Consider the following 20,860-nt stretch of genomic DNA (forward strand, 5'->3'; position numbering starts at 1 on the left):
ATGACGGTGAGCATTTTTTAGCAATAAAGTATTTTTTAGTGAAGGTATGTACCTTGCTTTCATGGACATAACGTTATTGTTCATTTAATACACCGCAGTATAGTGTAAACATAACTTTTATATGCACTGGGAAACAAAAATTTCGTGTGACTCACTTTATTGCGATATAAGCTTTATTGTGGTGATCTGGAACCAAAACCACAATATCTCCAAGGTGTGCCTGCAAATGCAGGGAAAAAGAAGGCAATCTAAGCGTGAGAGACACCCCCATTCGCATTCTCCTCAGTTTACCCCCAGCATGAGGACAGTAATCCCTGTACCTGATTCAAGCCTTGAAACCTGTCTCAGAGCCATGAGACCACATTCCGTTAGTATCCTGTAATTCTGACATTTTACTCACATAAATTAGCCTTCTCCCAAATTAGTCTAGATTAAGAGTATTATTATCATATTTACCTTGAACCTGTATTCAGATTATTAAATAAGATAGGAGGCTTTGACGTCTTGCAGTCTGGCTTATTAACTATTTCTGTAACCCTGAGGAAGTGTGTTCTAAATTTCTAGGATAGAAGGAAGTAAATAAAGGGTTAAAACATTTCCCAATTACCTGTTCCAGGCCAATCCATTACTCACATTAATTTATTAAAGACACCACAAAATCAACTGAACTCTGCCAGGTGTTAGTTCATTTAGTCACAAGCTCCGGCTTGTTCGATGAGTGGGCAGGGGAGAAGACAAGGAAGGTGCCAGGCTAAATTCATACAGAGTGTGTCTGGAGATATAATTCCAAATTAACTGTGGGCAAACAATGTTTAATAATTGCAAGTCCAAGGACAGTGTGATCTTGGACACAACTCTTCCTGAGCCTCAGTTTCCTCGTCTGCACAGTTGGCAATGAGCTGGATGACTTCAGACCCCTTCCTATCTAATAGCCCATAAAATGCAGGAGCCCGGCCCCAGGGGTCCAGGTTTTACTTCGCCTGCCCTGGAACTGCTCTGGGAAAAAGCAGGGGGGTGAGAGAAGCCCCTTCCTCTCAGCAGGGGACCTTCTGAATCCCTGTCAGTCTCCAGGATCCTAGGGCAAGGGGGTCGGCTCCAGGCCACGGGATGGGGGTTAAGAGTGCCATGACTGCGGACAGTGTAGAGGAAGCAGGTAAAGACGTACCATCCAAGGCCAAACTAAACAAAAAAAATGAACAAAAACCCCCGTATGTCCCCAAACAATACAAAATTCCAAGGGTGAAGCCAAACCTGACTAGCCTTCACCCTGCTAGTCCTCGAAAGGCTGGCCAAATCAGAAAATCCCTCAACAACATTTGTGTTCTGCTGTATACCAGCATACACAGCCTGTATACCAGGCTGTATATGCTAGTGCCAGGGACAAAAATAATTTTAAAAATTCAAAATAAATAAAGTGAAATATAAAACAAGAACCTGCTCTTCAAGATGGTCACAATTTAGCCGTCAGCCACGTGTGATCACGCAATACATCCCACATACCCGTCACTGGCACACTGGATAAAAGTTCAGCCTCTGTGTCACAGTTCCCCCTTTGGACAAAATGGGGATGATGATAACAGTATTTGTCCTTGCAGGCTGTTGTGGGGATTCAGTGAGTTGTCACACATGAAGGGTTTAGAACATTGTCTGGCAAATGGTCACACTCTGAATTAGTTATTATAAGTCACCCCATGCTCTGATGACAGAGGTAAGTTTTGGTAAAATGTTCTCAGATATCCATTCATTTCTTTATTCATTTGCTGCCAAATCAACAACTGTATATGGAAGAGCTACTACATGCCTGTGTGTACACTTGGTCCTGGGAACAAAACTAGGAATAATGACCCAGGGGCTCGAGGAGCTCACCAGCCAGCAGGGAGGGTGGACATGTCTGCGGAGTTACACCACAATGCGGGACTGACTGTCCACGGGGAGAGAGATGCCCCGGGTAGGAGGGGAGACAGGGCCTAACGTGCCCTGAAGGAGGGTTTCTGGACCAGGTGAGCCTCACGGTGGGGACAGCATGGGGGAGATTCATCATGTTCCGGAGCATAAGTCAAAGGTGAGGCGCCGGGACTTCCCTGGCGGTCCAGTGGTTAAGACTCCGCGCTTCCACTGCAGGGAGCGCAGGTTCAATCCCTGGTCGGGGAACCAAGATCCCACGTGCCGTGCTGGGTGCGGCCAAAAAAAAAAAACAAAGGTGAGGTGCCAAGAGGCAAAGCTGGAGAGATGGAAGGTGCCCAGGACACGAAGAGCCTTGCTGAGCAACTGGGACTGCCATTTGTAGGTGGCAAAACAATCACTTAATGGTTTTAAGCCACAGAGTGGTATACGATCAGATTTTCATTTTTTAAGGAAATTTTGGCAGCCATGTGGAATATAAACGGGAGAGCAGGTGTCTGGGGAAGGGCTGTAGATGAGCAGGGATGCAGGCATGAGCGGGCAGCAGTGACAGACAGACGGAAGGCGGCAAATCTGAGACCCACTCAGAGGCAAGCCAGAGAAGGGGTCTAGGACCCACCGGCCCTGATTCCCTCAGGTGGGACCAGCAAGGGCAGGGCAGGTGAGGAGGGCAGGTTCCGGCACCCACACAGCCGAGGAGATGCCTGGGGTGTCCCTCACTGCACCACCGGCCTGGGTCTCCTGAGACCATGTAACAGAAATCAAGAATTCGATCGTGAGGTGGAAATTCAGTGAAATGGACATGGAACCCGGGATGATCTGGAATTGAGGCAGCTCAGACCTGCCCTGGGAGCCACCGTCACGTGGTCACAGCTGAAGCTGAAGGGAAGGCGACCCTGAGAAAGCGGGTGAGCAGTGCTTCTTAATGGGTTCACAGACCCCTTCAGAAATCAGATAAAACTACGGAGATGTCCCAAAGAAAAATGTACCGCCAAAACCAAAATATTTTGTATACAATGGGAAATAGTCCAGAACTACCTGAAACAGGGTGGAGGACTTCAGCTGTTGACGAGAAAAGGCCGGCGGGCCCCTGGGGTGAATCAAACCAGTAACTGTGGAGAAGGCCTTGTCTCGTAGGAAGTGACCTGCTCCTTACGAAGGAGTCACCATCTTCCGGGGGCGCATCTACCTGGGGAAGGAAATGCACACACAAGCATGAGCTGGAACAAAGAACATCAAGTCCCCGACCACCACACAGATCTCAAGGGGTCCAAAAAAACAAAACAAGCTTACAAAGATGAGTCACCTGTTTAAAGGGCACGTGTTCCACAGTCCTTTGAGAAAACAGTTTCAGAAAATCAAGTCAGGGGTGAAGAATACAGAGGCTGACAACCCCTAGTTTTTTATTAATTTTTATTGGCGTAAAGTTGCTTTACAATGTTGTGTTAGTTTCTGCTGTGCAGCAAAGTGCATCAGCTCTACGTATACAGAGATCCCCTCTTTTGGATTTCCTTTCCATGTAGGCCACCACAGAGCACTGAGTAGAGTTCCCTGTGCTATCCAGTAGGTTCTCATTAGTTATCTATTTTATACATAGTATCTATAGTGTATATATGACGTCTAGTTTGTTTTGATTAAACGCACACACCTGGCACTTTGCTGCACACAGGGATGAGTCAAACCACCTCGGGGAGCCCACCACTTAACACACCTGGCCACTTGACGCACCTGGCCACTTAACGCACCTAGAGAATAATGCTCAGTGAAACACACCAGATGCCAGGAAAACCTTCCAGGCCCTGTTTAATAACAGTCACACCCTCAGAATCCTCACTCTTCCTTTGCACCAAGCATATTAACACACTGGCATTCCAAATTACATAACTTAAGATAACTTCTAAAAAGCTGAGCTGGGAATGCCCTACTGTGACGTCCTCGAGACGTTTCACCATTCATTCCCTGGTTTTGAAGTTTCCTTTTAGTGTTTTGGAGTGTAATATTTTTTTCTCAGGTCTGAATCATTTCCTTAGGCCTCTGAGAAGCTTGTAAGGCCTCAGCATAAGGCCTTTTAATGCCCAGTGGATAAAACAGCCTAATACAACGCCAAACATTCTGCTTAGGCTACATGTGCTAAATGCCACCCTTGTTATTCATTTTGGACTTAAGAGAAAGTACAGGGTATCCCATCAAGGTGTCAGAGCTCGTCATCATGAATCATAACAGGACACGAGATCAAAGACAAGCCTCCCAGATAGTCCCGTCTGCAGGCCCAGCAAAGGGCCCTCCCCACCGCCAGTCGTGTGGCCCAGAATGACCGCAGCTGATGGCGGTCCCGTGGATGACGTCTGGGAGAAATTAACAGACTGGGGGAGGGGTGGACGGGCAAGTGGACCGGATTTGTTTGGAAGGCCCAGGAAACCTTCTGCAGGGAAGGACACCCCACAGCCCTCTAACCACTTCGCTTTCCCTCTTCCTCTTTGCTCCAGAAACTTCTTAAAAGGATTTTCATATCCACTGTGGAATGGCCTGCTCTCTGCCCCCCCAGTCTCACGGCCCCTGTGAAATGAACAGCCCAGGCCACCACACGCTCCTGGTTGCTCCATGCAAAGGGCCCCCCTGTCCCCATCTTACTGGAAGGCTCTGCAGCACGTGGCTGCACCCACCGCCCCTCCTTCCAGACTCCCAGGGATGAGGGCCCACCCCCCCTCCTCCATCACCTTCCTGGCAGTCTCCTCTCTGGTGCATCTGTAAGACCTGTGTCCTTCTGCGTCCTCAGTGCCTGCACAATGCCTCCCAGGACTGCCATTCGATGCGACCCTTCCTAGTTGGCCGGCTTCTCCTGTGACTTCTGACCAGCTCTGAGCGGATTCTGATCAAGAGCCTCTCCCAGGGGCCCCCGCACACACCCCTTCCTCCACAGCCAAGAGCACCAAGTCACACGGGTTCTCCCTGGCACTCTGCACCGGGTGTCTCAGACGTGGGCGCGGGGACGCAGGGCTCTGGCCGCGCCGGACGGCTCCCCTGGTCGCTGGACTGTCCTACCTGGCCAGGAGAGAAGGGTACAGGGCGCACCCACTCCTCTCCCGAACTCCTGGGAGCAGGGCCCACTCCTACACATCCTGCACGAGGGAAGAGCTCAAGAAATACTTGTGGGAGAAAGGGTGGAAGGAAAGAGAAAGGGAGGGAGCGAAAGAAGGAACCCACCCACCATCTTTGCACTAGACCAAAGAGAGACCAAGACCCGCCTGGAATCGAGGTGGGGGCGGATGGGATACGGGTACACGTGTGAGTCAGAGAAGAGAAATTCGAGGGGAACCGTCACTGGGGGCTGGAGCCGGCCGAGACTCATGCTGGAGACGGTGGACCACTTCGTAAGGCGTGGGACAAAGGCTCACAGCTGGAAGGCAGGGCGGCTCTGCGGGAAAGGGCAGCAGAAGCAGGACTGCGGGAGGAGCACTTCAATGCCAGAAGGGATACTGGGTGAGCCTCACCCCCCGCCCGTGTCCAGAGGCGACAACCTAGCAACGTCCACGGTGAGTTTTGAAATCGGTTTGTAATAAAATTCAAACTGTCCCTTTAGAAAATATCGACAACAGTCACCGAATTATTCCACTGTGTTATTTTTCAGGTGAACTGTCCACATAAAACGATTAATTCCCCCAATCAATGAACAAGCCCTGAGACACCGCCCGGCCTCCTTTCCTGCCTCGATGTAGGATGCCTATATCACACACGAGGTTTCCCAGACCTGCTAACATCCCCTCCACAGCAGCTTCCAGCCGATGCGCAGGGGTGCAGCAGTGCACTGAGGTACCCCACTGCCCGACCCAGGGCCGTCGTAGGGGGACCTGGGTCCACAGGCCTCGGCTACTCGCCCCACCTCCAGCAGCCTGGCCCACTCGCGACAGTGCACCGTGGAGTGGAAATACAAGGCGTGACTTTCTACGACGCTCGCTGCAAAAGCCAGCCCTGCTGAGCTCCCCAAGCACAGCTCCCATTGCTCTTTGGTGATACCGTTTGGAAACTAGTAATCACAGCATGCCTATGTGGCACATAGAACATACAAAGAAGGCTAGTGGCTTATTAAAGACAAAGTGAAAGTACAAATGTGAGGCATAGAGCAATTTCCTCCTAGACCCAGAATGAGAAACTTCAACGTGAGCTAATTTATAAGAACACAGATTAAGCATGAGAATTTACAGTGAGCGTACTGGCCCCAACCAAAGCCCCCCCTTCCGGGAAGGACTGACTTTATCCATAGTGCCTTGCTGTCACTGCAAGAAGTTCCACACCCAGTGCAGACAAAGGAAAAGAGACATGGGGGTGGGGTGCTGTCATGAGAACCCAAGGGGTTTCCTCAAGTCCCAGAGCCACAGTGAAGGGCGGGGCAGGGCATTTGCTCCTACTTTGTGGCCACAGAGCATCTATTAAGGCCTTCTTATTCTTGAGGAATTTCCTTCTTGTTTCTGAGGAATTTCCTTCTTGTTTCTGAGGAATTCCCCCTCTCTGTGACTCTTGCCTTCCAGGACAAAAGCCAGGCAGAGGACTGAGGTGGCGCACAGCAGATGCGCCCCAGATGCATGAAGACACACTGTTGCGTGGGCCCAGGGTCCGGGCTGCACCCTCCCACACAGGGTCTACAGGGGGCAGTGCCCAGTGGGGCTTGAGCAGTTTCTATCTACAGTAAACTCCAAGCCTGACTCCCCGGCCTGCCCCCAGCTCCATCCCATGTTGTGAGGGCCCTGAGTGTGCATACAGGCACACGTCCTCCCGACTGGCCCTGGTCACTCTGCAGACCAGGGAGGCCCTCAGGCAGTGGAGTCCCCAGTGGACAACCCAGGAAAGAGGGTTGCACACGCCCTGGAATCCAAGTCCAGGTTATCTGGGCAGGGAATTCCAGGGCTCTTGGGCCCCTGGACCATCCCTGGACCCTGGACCATCTTGGCCCTACAGACTCCTAGCCATGCTGAGGCCAGCAGCCGGCTCTGAGAAACAGAACAGAACCCTCCAAAGTACAGGGCCTGGGTGGGATCTCTCCTGCCAGGTCTAAGGGAAGTTTCTGGAGAAACCCAAGGAGAGACATGACAACACTAGGGGGCCCCATCCTCTTCCAGGGACCTTAAGTAGCAGAGCCCCGCCTCCTAAATATAAAAGGAAATCCTAATGGTACTTTCCACATTTCCACCTTATGCCTACTCACTCTCCACACTGAGCGCCGCGTAAAGACACGGACTGCATTATTTACTACAACTTCTCATCCCAAACATTAATCAACGTGGCCTCCACGTATATCGGACATCATGGGAAAATATTCAGAGAATGACGCTCCAACTAATTCACCTATAACTAAGCAGGTACAGTGGATGAGCCCCTGGGGAAAGCAAGGACTATAAGGCAGGTTCCTCAGCTCGTGAAATGTCACCACCCACATGTTCTATTGAAAATCAGTGGAAACATGCACGGGGAATGGATGACGGTATTAAAATGAAGCTCATAATTATGATGTTCACCTGTTACCAGCATTCAACCAGTTATTAAACAGTCGATATTGTTCAGACCAAAAATGTCAGTTTTGGGAACTTATAAAGCCAGGGAACTACACGATGGTGGGAAATACTTTAGAATTCTGTGTTTACACAAGTCCTTGTTTTTTTAAACTAGAGCTACAAATCCCCCCCAGAGAAGCTGTAGATGGCCAGGGAACTCAGATCCCATCTTCCAGGGGTCAGGATTCTCCCTGAAGCTTTTCTAGGGGGAGTTATCATTTTTATATTAGAGGATACAGGGCTATGTCATGAAGAGGAAAGAAAAGTCTCCAAGAGATAAAACATGAGGCAAAGACTGTTGGTGGGAATGTAAATTGATACAGCCACTATGGAGAACAGTATGGAGGTTCCTTACAAAACTAAAAATAGAATTACCATATGATCCAGCAATCCCACTACTGGGCATATACCCAGAGAAAAACATAATTCAAAAAGACACAGGCACCCCAATGTTCATTGCAGCACTATTTACAATAGCCAAGTCATGGAAGCAACCTAAATGCCCATCGACAGACGAATGGATAAAGAAGATGTGGTACATATATACAATGGAATATTACTCGGCCATAAAAAGGAACGAAATTGAGTCATTTGTTGAGACGTGGATGGATCTAGAGACTGTCATACAGAGTGAAGTAAGTCAGAAAGAGAAAAACAAATATCGTATATTAACGCATGTATGTGGAACCTAGAAAAATGGTACAGATGAGCCGGTTTGCAGGGCAGAAATTGAGACACAGATGTAGAGAATGGACATATGGACACCAAGGGGGGAAAACCACGGTGGGGTGGGGATGGTGGTGTGCTGAATTGGGCGATTGGGATTGACATGTATACACTGATGTGTATAAAATTGATGACTAATAAGAACCTGCAGTATAAACAAACAAACAAAACAACTAATACTAAACTTTCATTGGGTTATTTGTATGGAAATATGTTAATATAAATGTTTCAGACATTACATGAAATTTCTAAAAATCTTATATGTTCTGGTATAATAAGTCATAATTCTAGTTATTACTTTAAAATGTGTATCTCAGAAATAACTAAATTTCCTTGTCAATTGCATTATTATGAACTTTCATCAAATCTTTAACCGTGGTCATTTTTAAGTCTTTTGTCATTTACAGACAGTTCTGGGTGTACTCTGAAGCTTTTGCAAATGTGTTCCTATAAAAGGGTTTCATCTTCAAGGAATTCATGGAAAAGACTCTGACAAGTACAGGTTTCTGGTAACTGACTGTACTGCTGAACTGAATGAATAAGCATTTTCAGAACTCTAATGAAAAACTGATGAACTCATAAAAGTGCTAACAAAAGATCAAGATGAAAAAAAAATTAATTACATGGGACTGAGTGAACTGATGAGGATGATTATAGTTTTTGTGACTTTCTGTTTGAATAAAAAAAAAAATCCCACAAGGACTGAGAGACAAAAAATATACAAATCAATTTTCACTGCAAAGTAAAGGCGCTGTTACAGTGGAGGATTACTGGACTGAATGTCAATATTATGACATAGCATGAGTGTGTTTCGTGTTTGGTAATTGCAATCATTGTTGCTTTTGTTGTGGTCATCCATTTACAATGCTTGGTGTCAGTCAAAAAAAAAAAAAAAAACATGAGGCAAAGAACTATCCCTTAAAGTGATACCGTGGAGTGCTGGGTTGAGCATCTACTCTTCACTCCCCAAGAGGAGCATTTTGGAGGTAAGATAGGAGAGGCACTATCCTGCGTAAGCACCGCGGTCATCTCTATTCTGTACCAACCATGAGAAAAGGATGCACTGGGGTCCCACAGACTCACACCCACCAGGCCAGGCACACAGAGCAGCCCAGCCCCAAGGATGGAGGGGGCCCCAGGACAGCTCCATACGGGGAAGGAGAACATGAACGTGACCGCCTGGGGGTCGCCACGGTGTGCCCCCGACGTGACATGATGACTGTTCCCATTCTGCAGAGATGAACAACACACAGACATCCTGAACCCCGACTATGTGGTCGGCATGGCTGTCACGGATCTCCCCCCAAGAAAAAGCTTTCCACACCTCTGAGCAAACAAAACCACTCCCACCACAGAGGTAAAAGGAACACTTATCCTCTCAGAAAATCCAAAAAACCCTGAAATGTTGGTGATCTTCCTCTCAGGGGACAGATCCAAAAGGCTAGCTCACAGAACTATTTGACTTATTTACCCAAACAGGACAAGGAAAGTTGCTTTTTTTTCTTTTATCATAAGGGTATCATGTACAGGACATGAAGATAAAATAAAAATAGCCACAGAGATTTCCGGTGTTGCTAGGAAATCTAAGTTATTCAGCTCTCACACGGCTCAAAGCCACCAGATTGGTGGTGTCATGTGGGTTTTAAGGGCAAAGGGGAAAATGAGGCACAGAGGGAGTAATTACCATCACAAGAGGGCTACAGACAGGAGTGGGCTTGACCGCTAGGCTGGAGTTTGGCAAGGTCTCCACCTTGCCTTCCTTGGGCTCCTGGACAAGAGAAACCAGACCCGGTGATGGGAGTGACTCTGGTCTCCATCCCTGGTGACCTTTTAAGCGCACTGCCTTGCCCCTTCCAGAATCTCATCCTGAAGCATAGCCCCAACCCAGACACTTGCCAAAGGCTCTGAGCTGAGTCCGGCCACACAGGACTTGCAAAAAGTCAACTGTGAGAGACAGAATGCCCCGAGCACTGCCTTCTGGTCAGCTGAGAACAGAGTGCCGACTACAGGTGAGTCTCAGAGGACCAGACAGTCTCTACAAGAATCTTCCAGTGTCTTCACTCCTGTGGGTTTTTTTTTTTTAATTAATTAATTAATTAATTTATGGCTGTGTTGTGTCTTCGTTTCTGTGCAACTGTGGGTTTTTTTAATTGAAGTAAAACATGCATATGATGAAACACACAACAAATCTTAAGTGTACAATTCCATAAACTGTGCCAACTGTATATACCAGGAACACCTCCATTGGGATATAGACTGTTTCCATCCCCCCTAAAGTTCCCGGGTACCTCTGAGCACTCAACCCCCCCCCCCAACCCTGCTGCATGCGGCCCTCACCGGTGTGATTTCTATCACCTCCTCTGCGACCCTCTGACAGTTCACGCGCACGCATCCCGCCGGCCAGCTCACACCTGCTACTATGAGTGCCCTGCTATTTCAGGGCACACACCCGCGTTGGCGCTTTCATCGCTTATCACCTAGTGATGCAGTGAAAGCAGTGGTTCTCCATGGGGCCAGCATTTCCCCTGAGGGAGCACATTTTGGAAACTGTGGGGAAGGGGACCCTTTGGGTAGCCATTTAGTGGCGGAGACAATGGGCGCTACACATCGGGAACGGCCCTACCCAGCGAAGACCTGTCCCTCATCCTCCTTGACTTCCAGGGTCCTGCAGACATTCATGGCGACAGAAGCATCGTTTACCACTTTGGGAGCCTAGCACCCCACTCCACGCTCCACTTAGATAAAATATATTTTGTTGGCACAGTTTCATCCCCCTGAATTTTCCGGGGGATGCAACCACTGTGATAACAGAGGGAGGACTGGCCCTGGACCACCACTTAGACCTTGATCAGGAGTCAGTCCTCATCACGGGCAGCCGCCCCATGTCCTCACACTCGGTCTGCATAAAGCACCGCTGACCTCACAGGTCCTGGTGTGGCTCTGCCCAAGCATTCACACACCAGAATACACCACTTTAACCCAAATTACTTTACTTATTCTTTACGTCTACTATTATATTGATTATTTGGAAATTATGTTGTAGGTAAGTTTTATTATATCATTCTGGAATTGTAAAAGGGTGTTTACCATATTCGCATTCAAAGGGGGTATTGGGTTTCGAATGAGGCGAGAAGCACTGGTCTAAAGTGACAGCATCTAACTCTTAATTTGACTCTTGGTCAGGAGCCATCGGCTATATTTTCAGGGATCCATGAGTCCTCTGGTTTGGGAAGCCAGAGGTGCAGAGCCCGGCGTGCCAAGATGCTCCTCCACCCCCATCAACAGCACCCTGAGTCCCGCTGAAATGCACCAAACGGCACTTTTAGCGGGGGTCCCTTAAGAGATGCCCTGAAACTCGCTCTTTGTACCTCTTAAATGGGGACCTTCAGGAGAGAGTTCCCGCTTCTCTCTACCAGGAATGCTTTTGCATCTCCTGAGGACTTCCTTTGCATCTCGAAGACATGGGCAGCTGTGTTCTGCCAGGTGTCCCCTCTCCCACTGCCTGCAGGAAAGTGTGTTGTTGCTGTCGGCCTTGACTACTCGTTAGAACCACCCTGGGGGCTTTAGAAACACCAGGGCCCGGGCGCACCCTGAGATGCTCGTTAGGTTGCTCTGCCGTCCGGTCCAGCAGCGCTGGGAGGGCCCCGGGGCGGTGCAGAGGAGCCAGCACGGCTGGGCACTGTGTTTTCCTCCGCCCCTGCAGCCCCGCTTGGGTCACCTTACAAGATACACACTGCTACGTATAAGATAGTTAAACAACAAGGACAGGGGACAATATTCAATATCTTGTAATAACCCATAATGGGAACTAATATGAAAAAGAATATCTATATAGATGAATAACGGAATCACTTTGCTATACACCTGAATTATTGTAAGTCAACTCTACTTCAATAAAAACAAGTACATAGTTCATCAAGCTTTACCTTTTATACATTTCTAGACTCCTCTTTGTCTCCATTCTTGTTTTACTTTCTTCCCATTGTTAATTCATAGCATCTTACAAATCCTTTCCAGAATGGGTAGTAATGAAAAAATTGTCTCTGTTACTCTGCCACATGCCTAAAAGAGGGGACAGCGCTGAATCCAAAGGTGGGCCGACAGGAAGACGCAAGCAAGTGCCTGCTTGACAGCAGCAGATGGGGAGCATCGTGGGGCAGAGCCCCTGACGATTTCTGTCCTTCAAAGCGGCAAGTTCACATTGAGTCTATCATGTACCATCATAATAACAACCTCTGCGCTCCCCTACCCGCTATGCTATGGTAGCTTCCCTGCGATTGTCCAGCTCTGCCACTTTGATCAATGACATGTTCTCTCCACAACCTCTCTACCTACTTCCAGGTGGACACACCTCCCACCGATGCATCCCCGTCACAGGCTCTCCATCTGTCCTGGTCCAAGGCCATGGCTGAGCCAGAGTATATCAAGTGATGTCCTGCCTGAGGGCAGTCCGTTTCCCCACACCTTGTCCAAGGGGGCAAATTTCCAAGAACCGCATTATGCAGAGAGACCGCCAATGTCCTGTGACTTCATCCAGAGGACTCCCCTCCATTAGAGGACAGGAATTTGCATCTATCTGGTTCACTGCTCTATCCTCAGTACATGGACCAGTCCCCGGCACACAGTAGACATCCAATAAACATTTGTTAAGTGAATCTAAAATAGTGTTTCACCAACAGTGAAGGAATTACTCAAGATGCTACGTGTTTCAGAGCCATAAAAGAAAGCCCACAAAGGGCCCCGCAGAGCCTATTAGAAACGAGGAGGGTTTTTCCTGCCTCTGCCAAATTCATGTGAGAATTCAGGTCAAGTATCCTTTCTGGAACCGCAGGGAGGCCCCCTGAGGACATTCAGGTGCGGGAGATGCTCCACACACAGCAGAATGGCACACAGCCAAACAAGACACAATAAATCAGGGCTCCCACACAACTGCCACACCCCTTCTCCATCAAATCCCATCCCAAAGGCCCCACGTTTTTGTCTAGCACAAAACTTAAGGTAGGATACGAATACAGAATATTAAATGAAATACTAAATAGGATATACTAGATAAGAAACTAAAAGGAGTCCAGAGAGAAAACGATGCCTGTAGCTGCATAGCAGATTGGGTGGGGAAATGGTAGCCACCTTCCCCAGCACCACCCGTAGTTCTCATTTTCTTAACGGTCCCAGAGTCCCATTTTGCACATTCACCTTCCAGAAGCTCTGGAAGGCAGGACCACTGGGAACTATCATGCCATAAAGTAGAAGCCGTAGGGTGTGGAGTCCAGAGGTCTCTGTCTCCTTCTGGATGCCAGCCCTCCAACAAGTTAACCACCCTGTTTAAGCTTCTGCTTCCTCCGCTGGAGCAGAAGGGTGATAATTGCATGTCTCTCACAAGACTGCTGGGAGGATAAAAGAGCAGTAAGTGTAAAGGGCCTTCGAGGCTCATGCCAAAAGCACAAACCCAGAGGCTCCTAGCAGAGGGCGGACCTGCAGGCCCCAGATGTGCTGGGTTCTGTTTCAGGCAGAGCAGCCAAGTCCCCTGGGGGCTGCAGCCGGGTGTCCCCCCAATTCTATCCTCTAGGTCAGGCGAGGGCACACTGGATTGCCGGCCACTGGCTAGATGTGAGCTCAGAAATGGGATCTCCCTATTCACCAGTTAGACCCCAGTTCTACCTATTTCCACATCTGTCTTTTAAGTAAATCTAAAAGAACTGTACAGTGTTTGACCACATTGAATGGATGTGACCCCCAGGCATGGCAGAAGAAAGTGGTGCGGTTTAGTAGATTCTGGATTCCCGCAGACCTCGACTGGAATCGTTATTCTGTGGCACCACATTCTCTCCAAGCCCCGGGTTCTTCCTGTTTAAAAAGTGGAGCGTTGACACCTAGAATTCAGGTTTGTGTCAGGAGTTGTATATAGGTATATATATATATAATAGTTCCAGACACATGCAGATGTGCAAATGTACCTAAACACATACAAAGACATCTAATGTAGCTACTTTTTAATTAAATTTGAAATATTAAAACAAATAATCACTAATCTAATTTTAAACCTTCTATTTTAGGCACCTTATAAATAATATATATGGATAAAATGGACACAGTGCTAATCTATGTAGTGTCAAATAACTATTCCATGCCATGCTGCTTTCAGGATTGGTCCATATCTTTTTAAAGCTCCCTTCCTATGTAATAATGTACCTTTTCAAACTTGTCTTTACATTAGAAAATTACTTAGGGTGTTGGTAACACAAATCAAATACAAAATACTTTCAAATAAAAAGATTTGAAGTCAAAAAAAAAAAGTGTAAAGGACCTTATAAACTGTAAAGTGCTGGACATGCCTGTTGTGAATGAGTGTCTTCCTGGTGTCCGTAGCTTCACAACCCAGCATCATCCTTCATCTGAAGGGGTCACAAGTTACCCCTCCCCACTGTGTTTAGGGAATTCACACCTTATCTTCTCGAGAAGACAACACTTTTGACCCTAAACCCCAAAGAGGGCCACTCCCAAATCGGTTGAATTTGGCTGGATTAAAACGCCTGGAAGCAATTTACAGACACACCCTAGAACAACCCTCCAGAAAGATTGCCAAGTTCCCCAAAGACAGATTTGAACAACTTTTACTCCTGCTTCACACAGGAATAAACCACCCCCCCCCCCGCCAAAAAATAAAAATAAACCCACAAATCAAACTACCATCACCTTCTTACACAACAAACTGACAACCAAGGGTAACAGAAAGGACGCTTTCTGCGCGCTGCACAGGGAAAGGGGACTCTGCGAAGGTGCCAAAGCCACAGTCGCCCCCCCCTCGCCCCCCTGCCAAACCCTACCCGCCTGAACCCCGGCCCCGCACCCCAGCGTCCTCCTACCTGGGCGCCCCGCGGGCAGCGAGCGGGGAGGCCGGCCGGGCGGGGGCGCCCTGGGAGCCGGGCGAGAATCACATCCCCGCGCTCGGGCCCGGGCGGTGTGCTCCCAGCCGGCTCCGCCCTCGCGCCCGGGAAGCGCGGGCGCGGCTCTGGCTCCGGCTCGGGCTCCGCGGGGCGGGGACGGCTCCCACCCCGCCCAACTCGGGAGACTGGGAGACGGCCAGCCCTTTCCGGTGCCGCCCTCCCCGGGCATCCCCGCGCATCCCCGCGGGGGACCCCGGACGGCTGCCGCGCGCTCCCCCCGGACTGAGATGGAGCGACTCACCGAGACCTCGCCAGTCGGTTGCCCCCCTCCACGGCGGGGTCCCTGGGCACGATTTCTAACAGAGCTCCCGGCTCCCAGGCTCCAGCGACACTCACCCTTCTGTCCCCGAGCCTGACCGGCGGCCGGCCTCCGGAGCTTTGTGAACTTGGACGAGTCGGAACTTCTGCGAACCTCCCTTTCCTCTTCTGCGAAAAGGGATCGTAACAGCACCCACCTCGTGGAGCGGTTGGGGCGATTAAAGGATTTAATGTTGTAAACCTGGGCCAGGCGCGGAGTTGATACTACACGAATCACCTGCTACTTTTATTGTTACAGTTAAGCGCCTGAATGGAAAAGCAGCAGTGCAAGTGGTACAGTCTTGATACCAGACTTCTTGGCCAGACCTCGTGTGCTTTTAAGCTTAAAACCTACTTACCCAACCGGTTCGTTTTGTTTTTTTTTTAACATCTTTATTGGAGTATAATTGCTTTACAATGGTGTGTTACTTTCTGCTCTATAACAAAGTGAATCAGTCATACATATACATATGTTCCCACATCTCCTCCCTCCTGCATCTCCCTCCCTCCCACCCTCCCCATCCCACCCCCGCCCAGGGGGTCACAAAGCACAGAGCTGATCTCCCTGCGCTATGCGGTTGCTTCCCACTAGCTATCTGTTTTACGTTTGGTAGTTCGTTTTGAACTCAGAGGAATGCAATGAATTGGTCACACCTAGACCTCTGTGGGGGGGAGGGGAGGATGCTGGGGTCCTGGCAGCGCGCGCTTGGCTCCAAGCGGCCCTTCCCCGTCCAATTCGTGCCTCCAGCAAGTGACTGGACCCCAGCTTGTTTTGAGAGCCACCCAGGCCATCCTTCCAGGAGACACTGAGTAAATGATGATTGTTTCCTTCCTAATAGAACACACCACCCCTTCCTGTATCCCTTCCAGGCTGGGAAGGCACTCCTTTCCCTAACCCATCCCTTGATATCCACATCAGAAACTCAAGAATTGAGATAACCTGGGCCTCAGCTGCTCCAGATCATTCTGCGATGGAAAAAAGCATAAACGATACAGCAGCAGCAGCACCTCTGCCCTAATGCTTGCCTTGTGACCTCGAATGATGACATTTTCTCACTTTTTATTTTAGCTGGTTCTAGAACATGTATGGTTCCTCTTTCTCAGAGGAACTGGCTCACATCTGGGGTTGGTGACATAGTATTATGAGAACTCATCACATGTCCCACCTCTTAGTCTATTCCTGCTTAGGTGGCCATTCTCTAAACCTGGCCCACATATTAGAATCACCGAGGGCATCTGGACCACCCAACGCTCAGACCAGTCCTATCAGAAACTCTGCAGCTGAGGCCCAAACCTCAGGGTTTTTAAACCTCCCAGATGATTCCAACGTGCACGCAGGATTGTGAACAAGTGTGCATCCAAGCTCCTACACTGATGCCCTCCCTCTGTACCCTCCACCTGAAAATACTTCAGTGCGTGTGTCCGAGTGGCAGTGAATGAAACTAACACAGTTCGACACCGCAGAACTATCCCACGAGCGATAAACTGTCTTACTATTTATACAATGAAGATTTTTGAATAGTTCACAAGTAGAAAGAAAAATTGATTTGTGCAATAATGTAGAAGTAAAAAATTATACTTTCCATTTATTTTTCTTTTATGCTCTCGATGCTTCCCATCTAACCCTACCCCAGCTGTTCCACTAGACACCGGGGCCCCTAAACCCAGGTGGGACCCTCAAACACCCCCCATTATAGGCATGGGATCTGAAGACCTGACCTTCTCACCTATAGCCACTGCTCTACTGGGACCATGAATTCATCTCCTCCCTCACAAAGCCATGCTGACCACCTTCCCTGGATTCTCCTCCCTCTGTTCCGTCTCCTGGGTAACAGGTGTGTCCACCTGCCTCACTCCACCCTGGGTTGGAGGCTTCCCGAGGTGGAGACTGTCACCCTACATCACCCTCTGCTCTGGTCTCAGCACCGCACAGATGCTCTGGATGCGGGCATGTGCTTCAGTTCAGAGACCACGTCATGAAAATGATGACAGGTGTACTTGACAACACCGTACGAGGAACAGAAATAACATCCAGAGCCTCGGGACCCCTCCTGGAGTGTGTGTCCCTCACTACCCTCCCACCTCTGAAACTTATCCTTTGGGAGACCTGACTGTCTGCCACCCCGGGCCACCTTCCTTAAGAGAGACCATATCCCTGAGGATTGTCAGCCCCTCCCCGACCTGTCAAGCTGCTCAGATCACATGATCCTCTTTGGAGGAATATCTAGTAATGCACACGAGATAGCACCCCACTGACCAGTACAGCATGCTCTGGTGATCTGAAACACAAGACATTCCCCATGGCCTGTGAGGCATGACACTTTGAAGGATTGTCCATTATAAACATTCACACTAGCCTTGACGGCTTTAAAGAGGGAGCCTTTGTGTGCTTGTTTCCTTGAATCCCCAAAGCCAAAGTGTTGGAGAACTCTGAGCCTTGAGTTTATATCATAAACCATCGAGTTCAGAAGGATGTACGGTCATGTAAAGAATGAAAGGTATTTTTCCCACCCAAAGGAGCAGTGTTAACCAGCATGTGAGAAGGAAAGCAGAGGGGAGACGCCTGGTGTTTACTGACCCTGGAAGGTCGCTGAGAGGGGGCCCAGCACCCCCATTCTCCGCCACCGCCAAACAAGAGACACCCTAGCCTCCTCCCAGGAGAAGAGACTGAGGGGACCCTGGAAGAGAGAGGCACCCCTGGGCTCCCATTGCTGTAGCCCTGGACATCACCCATGTCATGGCAAAGTCTGGGGTCCAGCATGGCCTGTTCCGAGGGGCAGCCCGACAGCAGAACTGCCTGGACCTGGGGCCAGGCTGCCTCACTAAAGTCCAGGGTGTCCTCGAGTGTTCAGCGTCCCAGACCCTCCAAGGGGGCTTCAGAGGGACTGAGATGAGCCACTGCAGTTGGGGACCAGCAGGGGGCAAGCAGGAGCTCAGCTGAGGGCTGACCAGCAGGCAGAAGCCCTATCCAGGTGCCAGGACAGGCCTCAAGCAGTCCACACCTCCACCCCCACCACCCCTGAAGAACCCCAGTCACCGTCCAGAGAAAAAAAGCCACTTGAAGAGGGAAAACTCTGAATAGATTGTGCTGTCTCCCCAAAGAGACGGAGCCTTGACCCAGCAGAGACTAAACAACTCTGCATTGGCAAGATTTTCTTCTGGCCTCAGACGGAAATGAGGGTTCATGAGCTAAGTTGACTTCAGTTGTGGAAAGTTTTTTTTTTTTTAATTACACTTGCGCCTCTGTGACTCTAGCTACGCCTGTTTTTTGTTATTTATGGAACTGCCAGTAACTGCTCACAGAACCACAGCGTTCCCTGAGATAGATTTAAAAACCACTGTCCTAGATGGACTTCCTTCTATGGCCTAGTTTTTTGCTCCTTTCACACATTTTCCATCCACTGAGCTCCACATAATCACTTTTTAAACCTATGTCTCTTTCCATGTAATACTTCGCAGTTTTAATCGGCTGAGGGCTCCCGTCCTCTATGCAGTCGTGTGTGGGCTTCTGTGACCACCTTTCTGCTCAAGTTCCTCTGATTTTGTAAGACCTTTAACCAATCAGACAGCCACGTGTGAACTAGAGAGGAGAGCTGGGGAGAGAGTATAAAATATCGTAAGACTTCCACGGACAATAAACTATTTCTTAACCTCCTTTATGAAGAAGGAAAGATAGACATTGCCCTGCCAACTCTTCGTTCTAATTGTAGCTTTCATCTTGTTCAATGAAGGCAAATGACCACAGAGGCTCCTTGTACCTGGTTTTTCCCATGGGAACACAGAAAGTGCGCAGCAAGTTCCAGAGGCCGGGAGACTTAGTAACTTCCAAGAACTGTTAGTAACCTAACAGAACCAGACTGGCAGCCCTTCTCTTTTATACCAGCTGTCTTTGATTTGATGATTGCTTCAACACATAATAAAAGCACCAATGACCAAATCATCCATCACCATCCAAAAGGCAGCCATTACCAGCTTTCCCACGTCATCCAAGCAGGGCCAATTGGAACCTTTGTGCTTAGTCATATGCAAGCTATGTTAACAAAAGTACTGCTTTCCTTAAACACAGTTTTCAATCTAACAGTCTTTCCTGGTAATTCTACGTGGTCCCACCACCACTGGTTCTCTGCAAGTTTCTGTAATTCATCCCTAAATTTTGTCACGTTCCCTTTTCCCCAAGCACCTTCCAAAAATCCAGATTTTCATGTTGCAGCCTCTCAACTCTTTGATACTTCCTGAATATAACTGCCAATTTAATTTCTCTAAGTGGTTTCCTTTTAATATGATCACTCTAGTACATTAAAGATGGCTGCAAATTCTTCATTCCTCCTCTAATTAAGGGGCGAAGTCAGATTCCCTCCCCTTGAATCTGGCCCCCCCACCCCCGCCGAAGCAGTGACTTAACCAACACCCACCAATAGGATAAGGTGGAATTGAAATTTCTGGAACTTCTGAGGCAAGATCATCAAAAACCTTTCAGCTTCTTTCTGGGTCTCTTGGAGCACTCACTCCTGGTGCCCAAAGCTACCTGGTAAGAAGTACTACTCTCCTGAGATGGCCACACTATTAGAAGCACTAAGCCTCATAAAGGCCACATGGATGCACCCCAGTCCAGAGCCCCAGCTGACAGCCAGAACCTACCCCAGCCATGGGAGCACCATCTTGGATGTTAAGCCAGTAACCCTAGTCAGCTGCTTTCTGACTACACCCACAGGAAAGGCCCCAAAGGAGAACCACCCAGCTGAGTCCCATCAACCCACAGCACCATGAGAGATAATAACACACTGTTGTTTAAGTCACTGAGTTTGTAGCACAATAACAGACAGGCAAAGCAATGACCACACTGAGGAATGTGTTCTGATTCCCCATGGCCCTTCCTGCACCATGTAGAATCAGCCCAGCATGCAAAGTCTCTATGAATTAAAATGACGCCTATCTCCCTTCTCCAGCATCACCTCTGAACGCTACCCAGTTACAGAGTTCCTTAAGATCATGACTGTCTCACCAGCAAATAAAGGAGAAATGAGAGTTATGAGATAGTCAAATAGGTTTAGCTTTACATATACTATTTTGAGTAAAAGAAGTAACCTTGTACTTTGCAAATGCTAACTGCAAGAATGATTTAGCTTCTAGTGTTGTTCTTTAATGGTTTTCCAAGAAATAGTGTGACCCGTGGGAAGTAAGCCTCTGCCAGCAAAGGTACTTGGAAGAGTAAGAGCAGGCCACGACTTCTGACAGTAGAAGCAGAAAGAAAATCTGGGCAGACTCAGGAGTGCCAGAGCTGTTGAATCGCTTCTCTAATGTCCAAAGATTATATTAACACTCACCTATTCCTTTCTCTTGTCTTTCCTCAGAACAAACAATTTGGCAATAACTCGGCGGCTGGTGAACTACTCCAATAATAATCACTGTTCTCCTGAGGCAGGAGGAGAGCTGTGTCCAAGGGGT

General features: G+C 48.7%; 1 protein-coding gene across 8 annotated transcripts in view; it reads right to left on the reverse strand.

The window, feature by feature from the left end:
* The window catches only part of IL1R1 (interleukin 1 receptor type 1), a 98,353-nt gene that overhangs the window by 34,298 nt on the left and 43,195 nt on the right, over positions 1-20,860 (reverse strand). For 2 of the 8 annotated variants that reach the window (XM_082426359.1, XM_082426358.1), the window contains exons 2-3: positions 15,455-15,544; positions 2,941-3,091 (exon numbers count right to left, since the gene is read on the reverse strand). In XM_082426359.1, the coding sequence (XP_082282485.1) occupies positions 2,941-3,091; positions 15,455-15,544 (241 nt within the window). Of the gene's footprint in view, positions 1-155; positions 221-456; positions 561-2,940; positions 3,092-15,454; positions 15,545-20,860 lie in introns of all 8 variants that reach the window. The other 6 variants (XM_082426366.1, XM_082426363.1, XM_082426365.1 and 3 more) reach the window with 3 other exon arrangements.

Source organism: Balaenoptera physalus (assembly GCF_965194825.1).
Source record: "Balaenoptera physalus genome assembly, chromosome: 15".
Classification (NCBI taxonomy): Eukaryota; Metazoa; Chordata; class Mammalia; order Artiodactyla; family Balaenopteridae; genus Balaenoptera; species Balaenoptera physalus.